The following is an 18,531-nucleotide window of genomic DNA, read 5'->3' on the forward strand; positions in this document are numbered from 1 at the left end:
TGTATTTTTAGGACTCTGAACGTCGGCTTATAAAAAAATGAAATGTTTTTACAAAAGTTGTAAGGCAAGTAATATTTATCTGAAAGAACTAAAATATTCAAAAGCCAAACACTATGAAATACATGAATCGGAACGAAAAAGTAACCCAAAAATCCAGCCTAATCACCGGCTCCTAAAACTGCAACACAATCAGCACTTTTCCCCGCAACTCGTTGTCCAGACGTAAATATGCTTGAGTGAAGGTCGCGGGTGGAGGTCACTGGTGGGGGCGGGCCGGAGGGTCACCGAGAGTCCCGCTGGTTCAGGTTCGGGTTGTGTGATTGATCAGGTAAGCTCAGAATTTCTCGACCTATCGAGCCAAAGGATAAGTTAAAGTTGAAAGGTTCAGTCTCAATCAAATGGTTTCATCTTGATCTTAATTTAGTAATTAGTTCCATCCTACAAAAAATTCAAGATAGTGTTTTAATGTTTTTATGGCATTAAATAATAGCTTTAGAAATGTCTTTCTTTCCCAGCAATTTGTGATAATAATCCTACAACTTTGAATTGTGTTGATCTTCATACCTATGGCTGGTGGGTGAGGTATATCCATACTGATACAGCCTTGAGTCATGGGTATAGCTCGGCATGTGAGGCATCCTCGATCTTTTAATTACCTTACTTGCCTAGGCTTCTGCATGCCTAGTAATGATAAATTCAACTTGTCACATGATTGATCATGCTTAATTGCCATTTAATGTGATGACAACACTGCGTTATTGATAGGTACCTAATTGCTCATGTGCCTTCATCAAATAGCATTACCATGGTAAACATGATATCCATCACTAGGTATAGTTTCATGGTTTGCTTGGGAAAAAAACAAATCTGTAGATTTTTAATGATGATTGTGATAGCTGAAACCTATTGAACTGGAACAAACCAGTCCACTTATAACCTGCTGATGCTGTTCTTAATATGCTATAATGCAATTATTATTTTGACAATTGTCAAGTTTCTGTTCACCTGCATAATGCATAATTATTGTACATGTCTTGCAATCATGGATTATCAAAGAATTGAAAAAACTGTTGAATAGCTGAGCTGATACAGTATTTTTTATCTTCTTTTCAGGAAACAGTCAAATCAGCCAATATCACAAGAAGTCATGGGATCTGAAGGGGAAGCAAAGGTAAATAAAACATTTAATGATTTAAAAACACATTTTTTATAAGTGAGTAGCTGCATTTCTTAGATGACACTTAGGCTGTAGATAATTCTGCTGTATCTTGTGCATGAATGATGTCACATCTCAATCTTGCATCCCAATTACCTATTTCTTGACACTATTGCTATGGGGAAAGTCAATTCACCAAGGTTGATAAGTTGACTTTTGCCATGTTGATCTATGCCATGCTCAGGAATGACATGTCTCTGAAACATCCATGACATAAACATGGTACTTGCTAGAAGTTGGCATTGGTATGAACTTCCTTTAGGACTAAAGCATGTGCTTTTTGGGGGATAAAACATCAGGTGATTATGGACTCAGCTTCAGGCATTCCAAGCCATTTGCTATATGATTTTGTCACAATGTGCAAATTTTGGTCAAATGTCACCTGTCCTGTGTAAAGGAGATCAAGGACTAATGCCTCAATTACAGCCCGTTTCTCGCTGTCCGTCCCTTTCTGGTACGGTAAAAGTGTTATGTAACAAGTGCATGACGTTGTCTTGGTTACTCGAGGTCATAAGATAAATATTTAGTCTCGTTTGAGTCTGAAAACCATGAGCCGATTTCCAACGCTCATTTTTTTAGTCGCTTGAGCAGGATTGAGATGTGACAGCCCGCTTGCGTCCGGCGCCGTTAACACCCGTTAGTTTTCAGATAGCGGTGACCTCGGGTCAGGTGACAGGTCACAATGCCAAGGGATAGGTGTCAGGTCACGTTAAACATCAGGTGTCAGGCTCACAGCGTTAGGTGACGTGCCTTGTTAACCCCAACCCAGTGACAGGCTACGGTGACCTAAGATGACATGTGTCAGTAACCTTAGATGACAGGTCACGTTGGCCTCAGCTGTGGTGCCACGATGCCTCGACGGTATCGCGGTCACCCGGTATCACTTTGACACGGCATCAAGGTATCATGATATCACAACAGTCCGGATGTCAGGTCAAAGGTCAATGTCATGGTCCGTATTCCGCCGACGGTAGTCTGGTCGACGGACTGCGTCTCACCCCCTATTGCGTAGTTGGCCGTCCCCCTCCCCTCCCTTCCCCCGTCGGATGGCATTGACCGGTGGCCGGTTCGGTTGGCGCCGAGTGCCCCGCCCAGGCCGCCGGCCAACCGGCCCCCATGAACGGGGAGGGGTGGGGGAGGGGCAGCGCGTGATCAGACTGACCGGCCGACGTGCCAGCGCGGTGGCGTGATATAAATTATAAACAGCGAGTGGTGGCTGCAGATCGCGTGATTGCTGCATGTGGGATCTCCCGTTAGGTTTGGTTAGGCATTTCCGGCAGTGCCAGACATCTTCGCGCCAATTTAATAGTTTTTTTTTTTTGCAGAGACTTCTGAAAATGTGACTCGGTAGAGTTCGTGCCAAATTGTGCCTGAGTTCAGTCAATGTGGCTTTATGCCAAAGGCTGATCGATAGAAGGCTGCCATGCAAAGACCAAGCTATCAGCTGATGGCCGATGTAACGTCTGAACCTGGACGTTCTGAATGGGATAGATCAAATAATGCTATACAGTATACAAACTTTCGAAGAAGGGTGGATGGATAGACGGATGGATAAGACGGGTAACTATAAGATGGGTTTACAAGTAGGCGATCCCGAGCTCTCTTAATCGTCGGAATTACCTGCTCAAGTTTAAGGTTTCTTGTAAAAGCGCTCAAGTTAAGCCACATACCTACCTAATGATGATAAATATTTACCTATCATACGTATTGGCCCACGCTGATGACGAGATTGGTGAGAAATGAGAATGGGCCCTGAACACTTGGACAGTCAGGTGCCGGCTGCCGCAGGGGCGCGGCCCGCGGGAACTACTTTCAGACTGGGGGGGGGGGGGGGGGGGTGTTTACGCCATAATAAATTGAGATCGACCTAGGGTTCCCCAAATCTAGTTTTCTCACTGGCTTTAGGCCACTTATTTTTCATCCCTTGGCCTTTTCATCAAAAAAGAAAACATTTGCAAAAAAGTGCGATATTTCGTCTTAACCCGCGCCCTGCTGGGGGGGGGGTGTTTGAACACCCCCCCTTGTGGTTTTTCGCGAATATCTCAAAAACGGCGGCGCGGAGCGCCGCCGTTTTTGGTACACCTTATCATACATCAATTCTACACATGTTGTGAAAATTTCAGACCAAGGTCATTCAAGGTCAGGTCACCAGGTCACTTGAAGTGACCTCACCTCATAAAAACTTTCAATGTCTGTCATAGCTACACCGAGTGACCGATCGCTTTGAAACTTTCAGCGATTGCTAAGAGCAATAGCATGTACAAAATGCATATCTCAGAATTTTGATATCGATGACCTAAGGTCAGGTCAATTTTGCGACCTCCCCATTATAAGTCAATGGGAGAAAATTGAAATGCGCCTCTTTTGGATGAAAGACATTATAAACACTCCCAAACACCGAATTACAAGTGGTTTAGACACACTGAACTTAAAAATGGTGTCCGTGACCTTTGTTTATGCCCTGAGGTCATCTTAGGTCACGAATGGTATCTAACAGTTTTTCGCAAATAACTTTTGATAGAGGCATGCTAGAGCGATGAAAACGCCTTAGATGTGTTAAGCTCGACGATACGGATCGACTGATATGCAACATGACCCTTTCCGGTCAGGTCATGACCTTGACCTGAGGTCAAATTTTCAAGTTGACCTTTCAAGGTCAAGTTATAGTTCATTCGATGCGTCTTGACGAGAGGAACACGATGCCGGTAAAAGTAAGCTCGTACAAGGCTTGGGTCAAAAGTTATTGCAGAAAAACTGTTTTAAAAAAAATCGGCTATTTTTGCAGTTTTTGCCCCCTGCAGGCAAAACCATTGACGTTAGGTCAAATCTGAGAGAATTACTCAGAAAGGGCGTTAATAGGGCTATCGAATGCGCTTTTCCGCGGCGCTGTAGCTCTATTGGTTCCCGAGTTATGCGTTGGCTTCTTGGAAATTTTCGACATTCGACCTGGAAATCGGCGAAATTTTGCCTTCAATGACCTCTGGTGACCTGACCTTTGACCTGACCAAAAAATTGACCGAAGTGATTTCGTCATTATTTTTTACGCTCTTTCGAACGCCGCCTTCCGCGTATCGCTACGTGGCCCAGGAGCCGAGTTACAAGGGGGGGTGTTCAAACACCCCCCCCAGCAGGGCGTGGAAATCCAGGACCCCCAGCAGGGCGCGGGTTAAAGTTGTGGGGGCACCGCCCCCACGGCCCCAGAGTAGCCGAACTGGACGATGGTAAATGGACGGTTCATCGCCCTTGCGGCGTCTTCTGACCACCTGGTAGCGGGTGATGCAACTACCAGTTACTGCAGACTGCTAATAGCATTGTAGATGTCGCCGCCGGCGACGCCTGGTTTCAGGACATTGCCATCTTGCTCGTCTGGTAAAGCATTTCGGCCTTTCCTAGGGCGCCCCTATCCCGGTACAATCCATTCTCTGCTCATCCTATCATTCATCATGCTGTCAGTTTATCTTGGAGGACTCTCCAGCCTGGATGGGTCCTGCGCAATATGCTGGCGATGGGTTGGAGCAGGGAGACCGGAGCCGGAAATCTGCTTTGGCCTTAGTGGTGTTGGACAGCAGCTCATTTTGTGCGCAAATTAACCTGAAAGGCTGTTTGGTCGGTTGACAGGAGACACAGCTAAGACACGCGTAAACGGCTTCAATTAGCACACTAAGCTTTGCCCAGACATTAGTCTTACGCTTCTGAACATTCCCTGTGTTGAGCCTACTCACCTGTTCAAAGACGACCTTAAGAGCAGAGGCAGACGTTCGATGATCCTCCGTTCTTACTGGTCTGCCGGTACCGCTGGAAAAACGTAGAACAGTCCTAGTTCACGGCCCTGACCGCACTGTTCTGGTCTGAAAATATCCGCCTCATGGTCCTCGTCTGACAGCGGCAGCGCTCTTCTGACGGTCGTGGTCTCACGGTCCTGATCTGACGGTCCTGCTCTTCCAATACCACTGATCTGCCGACCTCGCTGGTCAGACTACTCTCGTGTGCCAATACCGACCTCGCGGGTGGCAGGACTCTGGTGTGCCACCCTCGCGCGATCCGCCACCATTGCCGGACTCTGGACAGCTCCGCCTTAGACAAACAGACAAACGCACCTCGGAGGCCCTCTGTCGGCGATCGGTCCGATGGCTGGCAGATGACTGATGATTTCTCATTTCTGTGACTGTCATTTCTGTGATTTCTGTGACTGACTGACTGTGATGGACAGCTGGTGGATGACGGCTGATGACTGGTGGATGACAGTTGTTGTCTGGTGGTTGGTGGCTGGCGGACGGTAGTTGCCGGCTGATGGCTGCTTGACTGCTAGTTGACGGCTGGAGTCTGGCTTATTAGTGACTCGCCTCCAATGGCTCTTAGTTGAAGTTCCACTTCTGACGTCTGCTGATTTACGATGACAGTCTGTCGCACCTGGGTCAGCTGGTTGAAGTCAGCCGTGTCGTGTCCTTTCCAGCGATATCCCGCACACGCTATAAGCGCCAAAAACAATAGGGTAAAAGGTGTTACTGGCGGAAAGACGTTCAGACGGCTAAGTAAGGCTGTGAGTACACCTGTGCATGTATTGAAAGAAAACACTTGGGTTTTGTGAGACATTGTCAGCAGGTTTGGGACAGCTGGTCGATTCTGTCCTGATTCGTCATAGTCATGCCGTTTTGTTTGATCCGTTTTTCCTCGGTGGTAAAGGGAACCTACAAGATTCGACGCAGCTTAGCAGATCGATTTTACCATAAAACTTTGGGTTAATATCAGTCTGTCTCTGTATTCGATACATTCAACATATAATTCGTCAGTTATCTCCGCAAGTCCTCATCCCTATTTTCAGTCAACACCGACCTGTTTGTGGTATTGATTGCGGTCAATATTTTTGTCGTACATCCTCTAGGATTCTCACGAAAAAAAGTTTACCCGCAAGTGATGAGCACCGGTAATTCGGACGGAGGCTCGTTTCGAACTGAACCTTACGCGGGCTCTATGGGGCTCGATGTTTGCACCACTAGTATGTAGATACCGCACGGCCGACGCGACGGGGCGGCGGTGGGCCACAGTCGCACGCGCTGTCGAGGTGTGTGGAGGTGTCTCCGGAGCTGTGCCATTAGCGCCGTCTGTTCGCGTGGTCATCATGCCGGCACACTCTGTGAGTAACCGGGCCGGCACAGGGACGACAGACGCTGAGAGTGATAACTCGTCACTCGAGGCTGCTAACTCGTCAATCGCTGATGGCGAGATCTCCCAACCCGCCGAAAATACTAGCTCCCAAATCACGGAGGCTACTAACTTGCAACCTGCCGAGGGCACTCACTTGCCACTCGCCGACAATACTAACTCCGGGTTCTCCATGGCTGTCAACTCCCAACGCATCTCCGCCACTAACTCACCGCCTAAGAAAGCTGCTAACTCTCGATTCACCGACGATATTAACTCCCGTCTCGGCGAGGATACTAACTCACAGTGTACCGTGAGCATCGACGCGGGACTCCATGCCAGTTCCTATCAGGTGAGTTTCCAAGCATGGACGTCGGCTTGGGTGGCTCCTCATGTTGTTCGTCAAACTTCCAGCTTTTGTTGTAGCTTCTGATCAGGTGTGATGCTAGCCGGCGTCGGGGGTCGCTTTTGGGGTCTGCTTACCTTCACTATTCCTCCTTTGGCAGAGTGAGTGACAAGGGACAGTGGACACTCATGCGTTTCGCGAGTCACACGTGTGCAACTGCAGGCTGCTCCCCGATGGTGTTCAGCGCTTCTTACAACAGCGTGACCCCACAATTCTAAAGACCAAAGTTCGGCTTAGTCCAACATTCGTTCGTGCTTTTGATGTCTAGACCGCCCTTGTGATTTTTGGTCCTCATAACTTTTATGGTTGAACATACAAATCTACTTCAAAGATGAGCTAATAAAATATCGCATTTTTTTTCTTCGTCTTTCCCTCTTTAAGTGATCATCCCCCGAAACCTCGCGCTAATTGCTTCGCTTAGCGCCCGTCGCATCCCGACACCGTCTGTGACCTCAGCTGATCCGTGATTAGTGGCGGTGATTGACCGGCCACTGCTATGCCCCCGTTGGACCTTGAGTAGCGACGGTGGCTGACCGGCTGCGCGCACGCACTGCGTAGTACGCGGACGGCGGTGCGCCCACTCTCGACGGTCATGTGGCCGGCGGCAGCGTCAGGACCGGCGATTGGTATGCTAGATTAAACTCCCGGGCCGTCCATCCGGTGGCTGGAGCGGTGCGGGTCAGCGGCCGACCCTGGATAGGACCATGTCCCTGTCGGGAGCGATTGGTGAATGATGACGATTAGTGACGGTAGGATGTCACTGGTGCTCGGTGGAACCGAGCCTATAGGCTGTCAGTGAGATAGAAAACTGTGCCTACCTGCCTGAAATGCTTGCTGGACTGTCTAAAAGACCGTATGATTGGGCTGCCTATTGGTCGGGTTGGTTCATACGGTTAAGAATCTACTGTCTGTCGGTTGGAGACAATATTCTGTCAGACCAGCAACTGACCTCGGTCAGTGTGCCATGTGGGGCGGTTGGTGGTCCGGAGTCCATGCGGCTCGCCGGCAGCGCTCGTCCCGCCTGTATATTTGTGCGGCGTGCGCCTGGCCTGGGTCGCTCTCGTCTGGACACGGTGTCAGTCCATCAATCGACGCCTCTGGTCGTACGACAGGCGCCTCCCGTGCCACGCGGACCTGGCCTGGTCATCAAGGCCACGGGTCGGACGAGCGGGCGGCTATCCTGCCTGGAGACGCTGGTGACTGGCCACGCGCAGTCGCCGGGCCGGCAGACATTGTTTGATGGTACTGGCCTGGTATGTGCTGCTGGCTGTGCAAACTCTATTAGCATACGGAACTATGATCCTGAACGGCGACTCACTGCGTGATTGGGTTGAACGAGCGGCACTGAGAACAGCTCGGCCCGATCTGACCTCACCTGGCCTGGGTGTCACAATCATCCAGTAGTATAGCCATTGTTACAGCTGCTTCTGTGAGGGATAGAAGGGGGGGGGCTGTGTCTGACAGCCGTCGAGGGGAGGAGTTTCGGCCAGCTGTGCCGCTCCCGTGTTGCCCGTGTAGCTCTCTGCACCTGTCGACAGCGGCCTGCTGGGTTTTTAGCCACCTCCCCTCCCCGGCTGCATGTAACGGCAGCCTGCAGCGCAGTGTATCAGCTCCACGTGGGACCCGTCTCACTGGGATCTGCTGCTGACGGTAGGGGAGAAGCCGACAGTGACTGGGGACCGGGATCTGAGCGAATCTGGAACGTGGGGCTCAACTTCTGTATGATAGTATTTGTGCGATGCGACATTGCCTGTTGTAGTTTGAAATATAGGCCAATGGGCATCGTGGCTTTGATGAATGCGAAGCGATGCCAAAATACCGTAGACATGTTATGACATAAGCCAATCGTGGCTTGTATTCATAATTTATATATGTACCCACATTGGCTCAGCAGGATGCTGATTAATGGTGCAACTTGCGCTGACCGGTATAATGAAATGCCGATAATGACTTATTGCCTCAATTTTCACGCAGTGGCAATACGTAGCTATTCCGATAATGACAAAATGTTCCTCATCGGCCAGTTTCCTGCAACTACCGGCAGTATTCCGATATTTGTTACTGAACTGTGCTGCACGATGTATGTAGTACTATCAGATCTGCCGGTACTGGCTTAGAACCGATGGATTATCAGCAGTTTGTCACACCTCTACTTCTGACGTTTGTTCAGCCACGTCACAATTCACAATACTGTGCATTGTGTAACACGCAATGTCCGGCGTGGTGTGTTACACTGCGCGCCAGTTTGCTGATGGGGATGTTTTTCCCGCAATTCCGCCTGCGTTAGTGAGAACGCGTTTCTACACCTGTGCCGAGATCCTCTCCGGTAATAATGCGCACGTATGGAGTTGGTGTAGCTATGGCTGTGTGAGTGTTCAGTTTTTTTTTCTTGTCACACGTGGTTCCACCTGTTCGTACCTACCCTGTGTTCTCTGGCCACCAGATGCAGTTTCGTGCTGTACTGTGCTCTGTGGTCGTTACGGTCGCTTTGGTAGCCCCCTTATGGCTGCACCGTCTATATCCCTGCTGTGACCCCTGTGCTGAACTCTTTTCTGTGTTCCTGTACTGACACCTCTCTCTGTTCAGGTTTTCGGCCACCGCCGGACGGGCTCCGGCTCGGGCGCCACCGCCTTCAAGGAGCTCACCAAGCGCGATGCCCAGATCCGGATGGGCACAGAGCTGGATAAGCTCATGATGACAGTTCCCGAGGGCTTGAGGGAGGTGAGTTCTGCGAGGGAGAACGCGGGGGTGGGTAGTTACATCTTCGGCGTGATGGTAGCTGGGGCGGTGTGGAAGAAGGCACACTAGACAGAGACTGATTTACCGACTACCGGTGTCTAGAAGGGAAGATATTTGAATTTATAAACTGGTAGGCGTTCTAGAATTAGACGTTCGGAGGGGCGGCGGTGGACGTTGTGATTGGTATTGGATGATGTGAGAATTGGTGACTAATCTGAGTCTTAGGACTTTCATGGATTGGGATGACCGGCCTCTCCATCCTCAAGTGGCTACTCTCGGTGGTCGTGCCCACGTCACAAATACACACGGCACTCACACTCGAATCAGATATACCGGAGTGATAAAAATGATGTACCAAGCAATGTCGTCAGATTATCTGAAGGATGTGGGGTTCTTGGAGGGGTCACGGGTGCTTCAATGTAACGTTTGTCCTTCTTACGACCTCTCCCATTGAGTCTGTTTGATGAACCCCTGTTAGAACGGTAACTCCCTATCGTTATAGCGGGCCCCTTTAGGTGTCCGGTGTGTGATCTGCCGTGAACACTGTTTGTTGATGTAATCCAGCCCCGGGACTGATGAAACCAGCCACCTGACCTAGCCATTCAGATCACCTTTAGGCACGATAAGACCAACGGCTTAAAGGATAAACGCCCCTGCCGGCACCCCGTCCACCAAACACCAGAGCCGAAGGTCATGCTCGTACCATTGACCATTGGCCATTACCATCCGCTTGCTCACGAAAACTCCCGTATTGACTATTAGTATCTGCTCCCAGGAGCGCTGGTTGCAGTACTTACCATTGATCATTGCTATGTGCTCCCATGATAATCTATTCCAGTTCTCACAACTGATTACGATTTGGCTCTAACAAGCATCGATCCCAACACCTGCAATTTGGCCATCTCTACCCGCCCCCAGGATTACCGATCCCAGTACCCACTATTTAATCACCACTACTCTCCGCCCCCAAGACTACCAGTCCCATTACCCACAATTTGACCACCACTGCCCGCCCCCAGGACTACCGATCCCAGTACTCATAATTTGACCACCACTACCCGCCCCCAGGACTACCGGTCGCAGATGGACGGCTTCCAGCGGCTGTTTTCTCGGTTTATCCTCGAGAAGGGACCCCAGATGGTGTGGGACAACATCCTGCCCATCACCGACGGCACCATTCGATCGTACGACAGTCTGACGGAGCCGTCAGCGGACCAGATCAAAGACCAGCTCAATAAACTGGTGGTGGTAAAGCTGAACGGTGGCCTGGGCACGTCCATGGGATGTCAGGGACCCAAGTCGCTGATCGCGGTGCGGAACGATTTAACGTTCCTCGACCTGACCATTCAGCAGATTGAGGTGAGCAGGGGTGAGGGATAAGTGAGGTGAGGGTGAAGTGAGGGGGTTGGGTATTTGCGAAGTGAATGGGGTCTGGATAAGTGAGCTGAGGCCGGGACTGGTTGCTACCACCCGTCTCCAGACAGGCTTTTATACGGAATCACTGGGCTGTCTACTCTCTGGAAACTGCTCTTGTGACAGTCTAGCTTCAGCACTGCCTGCTCTTTGAGATTGACCCTTGAGTCTTGACCCGTGTGATAAGCCCGAGCACTGACCTGTTCTCTCCCGTTTCGCTATCGGACAGCACCTGAACAACACCTACAACTGCAAGGTGCCCCTGGTGTTGATGAACTCCTTCAACACGGACGAGGACACGCAGAAGGTGCTGCGGAAGTACACCGGCTTCAACGTGAAGATATACACGTTCAACCAGAGCCAGTACCCGCGGATCAACCGGGAGACGCTCACACCCGTGGCCAAGACCATGAACACCAACGACGATCCGGAGGCGTGAGTTGGGCGGGCGGGTCAGAGGGAGGTGGAGTGGGCGTGGGTGGGAGGGTGTTGCAGCTGGACGTGTCAGTGTGTCAGTGTCGATGAGGGTGTCATAGTCGGTGTCGCATGTCAGTATTAGTAACGATGATGATGGGGGAGTTTCAATATTGGTGTGTCGTCTGTCAGTGTTTGCGTTGTCAGTGTCTGCCAGTGTCTATGTCATCTATTTGTGCCTGCGTGTCAGTCTCGGTGTATCAGTGTCAATGTCAGTGACGATGTGTCAGTGCAAGTGGCAGATATTTCATCAGCAGTGCGGACTGCGGGTATAGTCGAAGGACCTGCTAGTAGTCGACCCTTCCGCAATCCGCTGAGCCTGGTTTACCCTGACCACGCTCTTTCTCTCCTCCCCTCAGGTGGTACCCGCCCGGTCACGGCGACTTTTACCAGTCGTTCCAGAACTCCGGCCTGCTCAAACAGTTCATCGACGAGGGACGAGAGTATGTCTTCATATCCAACATAGGTACGACTCGCTCCGGACTGATGGCTTAACACATTAGCTTTAAACTCCACAAAGCTATGAATTTCCTCCATGTGGGTTCTGTGAAAGTCCTCTCTCGGCCTGTTCGTCTTCTGCCAAGCATATAGATGTACCAGGGCATGGGAATGATTGTGGATAATGGATATAAACATGATAAGCTATACATAGGAAGTTGTGTGAGAGAGTCGCATAAGAAGCCGTTACACGCATGAGAGTTGCGTTGTCGCGATTGTCGCAGCACACAGTCCCAGCAGCTGATCAATGTCCATGCAGACGTGAGCCGCCCCGTCACTCTCCGCCCGACCGGTCACTGACGAACTCCGTGTGCGTGTATCGCTCACAGATAATCTGGGCGCCACCGTGGACCGGTCGATCCTCAACTCCCTGCTGAACCCGCCCTCCGGGGAGCTGCACTGTGAGTTCCTCATGGAGGTTACCGACAAGACGCGGGCCGATATCAAGGTACGGATGCTCTTCCCATTACCTTTCTCTCCGTCAGCAGTAATGCTTGGCTCGTGGAAGTCGCATGGTCGTTTGTGACTTCGTTATGGTGATTCTAAAAATATATCAAGCGTTTGCTGCGCCGATTTCGATAAGAAATTGACTGTATATTTTCATCAGAGATTTAGCACACATGAAAACTGATGAGTGTGCAACTATGTGTTGTGCGATTATGTGTTTATCAGTGATAGTTTGTACCCAAGGCTGCCCCGTAACCGTCTTTCTTTCTCCGCTTGTATGACATCTAGATAAGTCATGCCATCTTTTCCTAACTAACATCTTTTCTCCCGTCCCCAGGGAGGAACGCTCTGCGAGTACATGAAGAAGGTACGACTGCTCGAGATCGCACAGGTCCCCAAGGAACATGTCGATGAGTTCAAGTCGGTCAAAAAGTTCCGGATATTCAACACCAACAATTTGTGGATTAACCTCAAAGGTAAACCCTGGTTCGTTGCGGTTTACTCCACTGATTCCGTTCTTATTTTTGCGGAAAGGTTATCGGTCATGTTTGCGCTCAGTCATAAGAGTAAGCGGTCGTCTTATTGATAAGGTATCCCAAGTGAGAGACTTTCAACACACCCACTTTTACAAGTGGTATAAATCCGGCTATAATCAAAGAAGCTTCGTCACGAGGATGTACTTTATCTACGATAAAAATAAACCGCCGAATCATGCAAAGATAAGATCAATCAGTAAGAATATTGCTGCAACATCATACGGAGAATTGCCTGATATCACAAAGGAGCGTCTACTCTCTTGCCTTTCCGACGGCTGAATCACCGATACGTCAACCACGCTTCGCCCCGGATAGAAGACACCTGTGCCCTGATAGTAACGTAACACGAGTGCCTCTGGGCCAGGCTGCGGCTCCGAATCCAGTATGATCGACACGTGGGCCCGCGGGGGTCACGGCTTTAGCCTTTTAATGTCTGGGCCACGGCCGGGCTCGGTGTCGGCGGCTCGGCTTTCTTTGAAATGTCAGACCAAAGAGTGTCATGGCCGATTACAAGCAGGACACAGTGCTGTCTAAATTTGTACATACGCTAGGATACTTATAATACTTATTTCAAGACGTACTTTCATTAACTCAAGCTTCATTCTTAGACTTATTTCTAGTACCTCAAGCTTCATTCTTATCAACAATGTTTCTCAATCCCTCACTGCCCGTAAAAGGCTGAGTGCCGATGTGAGTAGCGCTCCTGGCTATCCTGACGTCTAACCTGCCGTCCCCCTCCGGCAGCGATGAAGCGGGTGTTGGAGCAGGAGCTGCTGACCATGGAGATCATCGTCAACCCCAAGACGCTGCCGAACGGCACCAACGTCATTCAGCTGGAGACGGCCGTCGGTGCCGCCATGAAATGCTTCAACGGGGCCACAGGTAGGGGGACGGGAGGGTGTCGCAAGTGAACGCGCGAGGGAGCGCTACGAGCAAGGAGACGAAAGGGAGTCAAAGGGTTACATGAGGAGGATTGTTCTTGCGTGTGGTGGGTATTATGGAAGATGCGGTTGACTTAGCTTTGGTTTAGGTATAGGGTAGGGATTATGCTACAATAGGAAGCTAACGGAATCGCATTCTGGGTCGGCGTATGCACATTGGTGACGGGATGGGTCTTGTGTCGCTTTGACGGTGCGTTACGTTTTTCCCGCCCGGCCTCATATTTACACCCCGTTCGTCCTGCAGGCATCAACGTGCCCCGGCGGCGCTTCCTGCCGGTGAAGAAGACGGACGACCTGCTGCTGGTCATGTCGAACCTCTACACGCTGCAGGAGGGCACCTTGGTCATGTCGCCGCTGAGACAATTCACCACCACGCCGCTCGTCAAACTCGGGCCTAACCACTTCGCCAAGGTCAGGGAGCGGACAGGGATGGGGGACGTGGGCTGATTATTTCTGTTGTGGGATGCTAGGAATAAGCGATGTTCGTAACCGTGGTAGTGTGTGATGTATGTCTTTTAGTATCATGTCATAACTTTGTCACTGTCACTGTCATCACTGTCATCATATAAGCATCATGTGGTGTGTCTTAACACTGCAACTGTCATAATCATGTACCTATCATTGCATGCTTCTGGCCAATGACGTAACAACTATAACACTAATGTCGCGTGTGCTGTGAGCAATGACTGTGTGTAAACTGTCTTGCGTCGCTGTTACACGCGTCGTTCTGTGCTCCTGTTTATCAGGTGGCCGAGTTTCTGAAGCGGTTCGCCTCGATCCCTGACATCATGGAGCTGGATCACCTGACAGTATCCGGAGACGTCACCTTCGGACGGGGAATCGCTCTGCGGGTCAGTACTCCGTCGGTTATACAATGAATCCTCAGCTTGTTGGGTGCACACAGCTTCCTGGTCAACTGAGTAACCGAAATCATGGGTTTGAAAACGGAAAGATAGGCTAGTTTTGTTTCCACTCTATAGTTGTTAGTAAAGCTGAGATGATGGCATTGTATTCATATTCATTGCATGAACTACTTAGTCGTGTAATATGCTGTATTCTTAGCTCATTCTGTTAGCACTGAATTTGGCCAACACAACGAGATCGGCATGAGTATAGGAATTATTTTGGCTGACAGTTGCCTACCGGACTTGGGTGGGTAGGTGTTGGTTGGGACCGTTGCTGCCGGCTACTCGTTGCTGCTCTCTGACCGCCGTTTGCCCTTCCCCTTCTCGCAGGGCGCGGTGATTATCGTGGCCAACCACGGGGACCGGATCGACATCCCGGACGGCGCGCGGCTCGAGAACAAAGTCATCTCGGGCAACCTGCGCATCCTCGACCACTAGCCGCCCCCGCTTCCTCCCCCGCCGGCCGTCCGCTAACCGGCCACCGCCCCTCCCCCACGTGCAATGTAGGCGCCCGCCGCGCCCTGCCCGAACCTCAGCCGTCGGTTCGTCGGTTCAGATGGAATCTATAGGCCAGTCCCGCTCAGAAGGGTGACCTGGGACTATGTGCGCGCACACAGGCGCGGGACTGCCCCGGGTTTTAGACTAGGGATGATGCCATCCCGCCACGCTATATTGTGTACATAACAGTGTGTTTAACAAGAGTGTGTAGCAGGCTCGTATGCAGGGTGAATGAATATACGCGCTCTCTAATGGTACGCAGTGGAGTGGATTTTGTGGATCGGGTGGCGGCGGATGAGTGTCAGAATATAATCAGTGGATAGTCATGGATAAGGGGATTTAGTCTGCAAATGTATCCGTACGAAATTTACATGTTCATATACACGCATACATTTATTGGACGCTTTGCTCACGACATACCACCTATGATGCGAACTCAAACAGTACCAGTTAGTGAATGTAGATGGACATCAGCTTCCACAAAGCATATTCTTCACAAGGCTCCCCTAAACACGTCGGTGACAATTCGTATCTTTTGGCGGCGCTTAAAAAAAAAGCGAAACCAGGCATGGCTCACAATGCTCATTCACCCTTTTCACACACGAAACCTGACTGAAGACACCGGCACTTTTCTCACTCCGTCTCCCTCAGTCTCTGGATGGGGTTTTATCTCTCGTCATTCACAGTCCTCGCTCTCTCAGCCAGTCCTTGACCTGCTGCACGTACTCCCCCTTGAACTGGACGTAGAGGGAGACCTCGTTGACACGCGAGGCGATGTAGCGGCTGTTGGCCTCCTCCAGGTGTCGCTTCAGCTCGTCGTGCAACTTCTGAGGAGGGAAAGCACCTTATTAAAACACCAAACAACTTCTGAAGAGACGAGAGTTGGGGAAGGGAGGTCATTAGGTCATCTGGCCAGAGGAAGGATCGCATATCTCCACCACAACACTTCGTTTGAGTTTGGGTCATCAATACATCACGACCAGCACAACCCTACCATAAATAGATACCCTCTGGCGTAGCTGTCATCTCTCGCACGTACAGTCCACCGCAGAAGTAATAAGCGGTATCAGTCGTGGTTATGCTTTGTATCTGTCTCTTAGGAACAATTTGCCCGACTACAATGAAACTTGGAATGAAGCTTACATGTTTCGTCATCCTTTCAGCTGCAAGTTTATCTTATGCTGTCTACTCCTGGATCACTCCGTATTTAGAAATCGTCAGTCGAAGCCATCTGTTGAAATTGATAAAACCGCACATTACTTTAGAGGTGGGCTGTACCTACCAGAATGCCTCCTGCAGTAACACTTCCGTACCGTTTCATATCTCCCTTCGTACCCTTTCATTTTCCCGGAACCCTGATGTCTCTCTTCAAGGCAGTTATCTTCCCTCCCACGGCCCACCGTTCCCAGATCTTTCCCTCCGTTCCGAGATGGCTGCCTCCGTATCCAAATAGCTCGATGCACCCAGACCTCCCTTCGTGCCCAGACATCTTTCTATTCACCCAGATACATTTCACTCCGTGCCCAGAATATATCTCCCTATGCACCCAGATACATTTCCCTCTGTACTCAGAATAAAGGTATCTTTTTACGCGTCCAGATACATTTCCCTTCGTACCCAGATATCTCCACGGACGTTGCGCACCACAGTGAGCCGTTTGACGCCATCCTCCATGATGCGCAGGTAGACTGGCAACATGTGGTTCACTGATCGGCGGACCGAGTATGGAAGTGACGGGTTACCTGTCGGTGGGGGGAGGGGGTGGGGTCAGCTCGTTAGTAGGGAGATCGGCGGCCACGACCTAAGACCGGGTGGCTGAGACGGCATGTCGGGCATGTGGCGATGGAAAGGTAGGCTGGGGACGGGTAAGAGCTAGTGAAGAGTGTTAGCGGTGCCAGTTTAAGAGTACAGCGGCGGGAAGCAGGTGTGCGGCAAAAAATACGGAAACAAACAATAATGGGAGTGGCGTGTTTGTGACGTGAGCCGTGAAAGAAAGGCGATGTGCCAGCCCAATCGGTACATACTACACATTTTAACGAATAAAACGAGCCCAACGCAACGTAAGCAGCGTAACTGCTTACGTCGCTGCAAAGACTAGAGCTGATAAGCTACGTACACTACATGGCACACGACATTCCTAAGCTGAACTGAGTTCTGGGCGGTTGTTTTCCGTTCCATTCCTTGTGACCGGTGACCTCTGCCGGTCGGCGGCCGTGACCTCACCTCGCTGAGGTGTCCAGCCGGACGGGTAGGCCGCTTTGTCGGTGGGCGTGGGAACCGTTCGGCGCGGCAGCAGCCGCTCTACGTGGCTCCAGTCAACATCCACCGGCTCCACAGCTGGCAGCGCCTCTGCCGGAGGCGGTGGCTCGTGGCGGACGTGCAGCAGCCGCCGCGCCTAGCCGGCAGATACACAGACATATTAGGCATAGGAGAGCAGACACATAGGACAGGTGTAGCCTGTAATGTAGGCTGGAGGCAGCTTGAGCTATGTGAGCTGCAAGATGAATAGATTTGAAGTTAAAAATAATTCACAAAGCATGTATGTAATGTACTATGTGATACTATGACTTGCTAAGCATTGTAATTATTAGAAAATGTGAAAGGCAGGAATGCAAAAAAGTATCAACATGCAAAATGTGCCTTTATTGAGATTAATACTTTTGCTCTGATCATTTGTATGAAAATAATTAAAATGCAGCTTACCAAGCATAGTCGATGACTGGCAGGAGCATTTACCAGTCTCCTGACTGTGTGCGTTAAAAACATGACAAATGCTTAGGAGCAAATCTGAAAGAAAATCAATTTATAGTGAAGAAAATGTCATTTAACTCTTATTGACCTTGAAAAACCTTTCCAATTTCTCTTCTTATAGCTCAATATATATTCCATCAACTGTACTATGAGTCAAACATATTATCCAAGATAACAAACACAAGTCCCTGTCACACATCTACCCAATCCTGCTGAATTCTGGCTGAAATTGAATTACCCGAGGAGGAGCCCGAGGAGCAAGCAAGGCGCCGAACCTTGAAGGAGCTGTGCAGATGTGGATGGAGAATGCTATGAATATTGTGTTCTTTCTTACCAGTTTGCGGGAAAATGAACCCATGCACTCGCCAATGATTCGCCTTCAGTCATCATTTGACCTCTGTACTTTCATAAGCGTAAGTCAACGAACAGAGATACTTTGTCCTATTTGCGTGATATTTGTCTAAAATGTTGGTGTCACTGGCTGGGTTTAGCTAAGGATATCAAGAAGTAAAATAACTTTTGTGTAGCATAGATTCAAACGGTTTTACAGACTTTATATTTAAAT

General features: G+C 50.0%; 2 protein-coding genes across 7 annotated transcripts; one reads left to right on the forward strand and one right to left on the reverse strand.

Moving 5' to 3' along the window:
• Positions 1-211: 211 nt before the first annotated feature.
• On the forward strand, positions 212-15,472 carry LOC122386572 (UTP--glucose-1-phosphate uridylyltransferase-like). 3 transcript variants are annotated; one of them, XM_043375862.1, is made up of 12 exons: positions 212-328; positions 1,114-1,171; positions 9,351-9,485; positions 10,572-10,862; positions 11,146-11,351; positions 11,750-11,856; positions 12,218-12,336; positions 12,673-12,811; positions 13,616-13,753; positions 14,057-14,223; positions 14,559-14,663; positions 15,048-15,472. In XM_043375862.1, the coding sequence occupies exons 2-12, from the start codon at positions 1,148-1,150 to the stop codon at positions 15,153-15,155; spliced, it is 1,539 nt and encodes a 512-aa protein (XP_043231797.1). In that variant the 5' UTR covers positions 212-328; positions 1,114-1,147; the 3' UTR covers positions 15,156-15,472. The 3 variants fall into 3 exon arrangements, with proteins under 3 accessions (XP_043231797.1, XP_043231798.1, XP_043231799.1); XM_043375863.1 differs by lacking the exon at positions 212-328 and adding an exon at positions 429-573; XM_043375864.1 differs by lacking the exons at positions 212-328; positions 1,114-1,171 and adding an exon at positions 6,264-6,350.
• A 117-nt stretch (positions 15,473-15,589) lies between these two features.
• On the reverse strand, positions 15,590-18,388 carry LOC122386574 (probable 39S ribosomal protein L49, mitochondrial). Of its 4 annotated transcripts, none has more exons than XM_043375868.1 (5): positions 18,301-18,388; positions 17,919-18,002; positions 17,439-17,610; positions 16,833-16,957; positions 15,590-16,042 (listed from the first exon to the last, which is right to left on the reverse strand). In XM_043375868.1, exons 2-5 carry the CDS (start codon positions 17,979-17,981, stop codon positions 15,896-15,898), a joined length of 507 nt encoding a protein of 168 aa, XP_043231803.1. In that variant the 5' UTR covers positions 17,982-18,002; positions 18,301-18,388; the 3' UTR covers positions 15,590-15,895. The 4 variants fall into 4 exon arrangements, with proteins under 4 accessions (XP_043231803.1, XP_043231804.1, XP_043231806.1 ...); XM_043375869.1 differs by lacking the exon at positions 18,301-18,388 and adding an exon at positions 18,205-18,257; XM_043375871.1 differs by lacking the exon at positions 18,301-18,388 and adding an exon at positions 18,170-18,212.
• Between the last annotated feature and the right edge of the window lie 143 nt (positions 18,389-18,531).

The sequence above is a fragment of the Amphibalanus amphitrite genome, unplaced genomic scaffold (genome assembly GCF_019059575.1).
Source record: "Amphibalanus amphitrite isolate SeventyFive unplaced genomic scaffold, NRLGWU_Aamphi_draft 000256F_arrow, whole genome shotgun sequence".
NCBI classification, from domain to species: Eukaryota; Metazoa; Arthropoda; class Thecostraca; order Balanomorpha; family Balanidae; genus Amphibalanus; species Amphibalanus amphitrite.

Bases quoted from the DNA above. Each gene is read 5' to 3' on its own strand.
- LOC122386572 (XM_043375862.1), top strand. From the start codon at position 1,148: ATGGGATCTGAAGGGGAAGCAAAG. The intron at 13,754-14,056 runs GTAGGGGGACGG...TTCGTCCTGCAG, and splicing joins ATGCTTCAACGGGGCCACAG to GCATCAACGTGCCCCGGCGG. The intron at 14,224-14,558 runs GTCAGGGAGCGG...CCTGTTTATCAG, and splicing joins GGCCTAACCACTTCGCCAAG to GTGGCCGAGTTTCTGAAGCG.
- LOC122386574 (XM_043375868.1), bottom strand. From the start codon at position 17,981: ATGTTTTTAACGCACACAGTCAGGAGACTGGTAAATGCTCCTGCCAGT. The intron at 17,611-17,918 runs GTAAGCTGCATT...TCTGCCGGCTAG, and splicing joins CCAGTCATCGACTATGCTTG to GCGCGGCGGCTGCTGCACGT. The intron at 16,043-16,832 runs GTACGAAGGGAA...TTCCCTCCTCAG, and splicing joins ACGTCCGTGGAGATATCTGG to AAGTTGCACGACGAGCTGAA.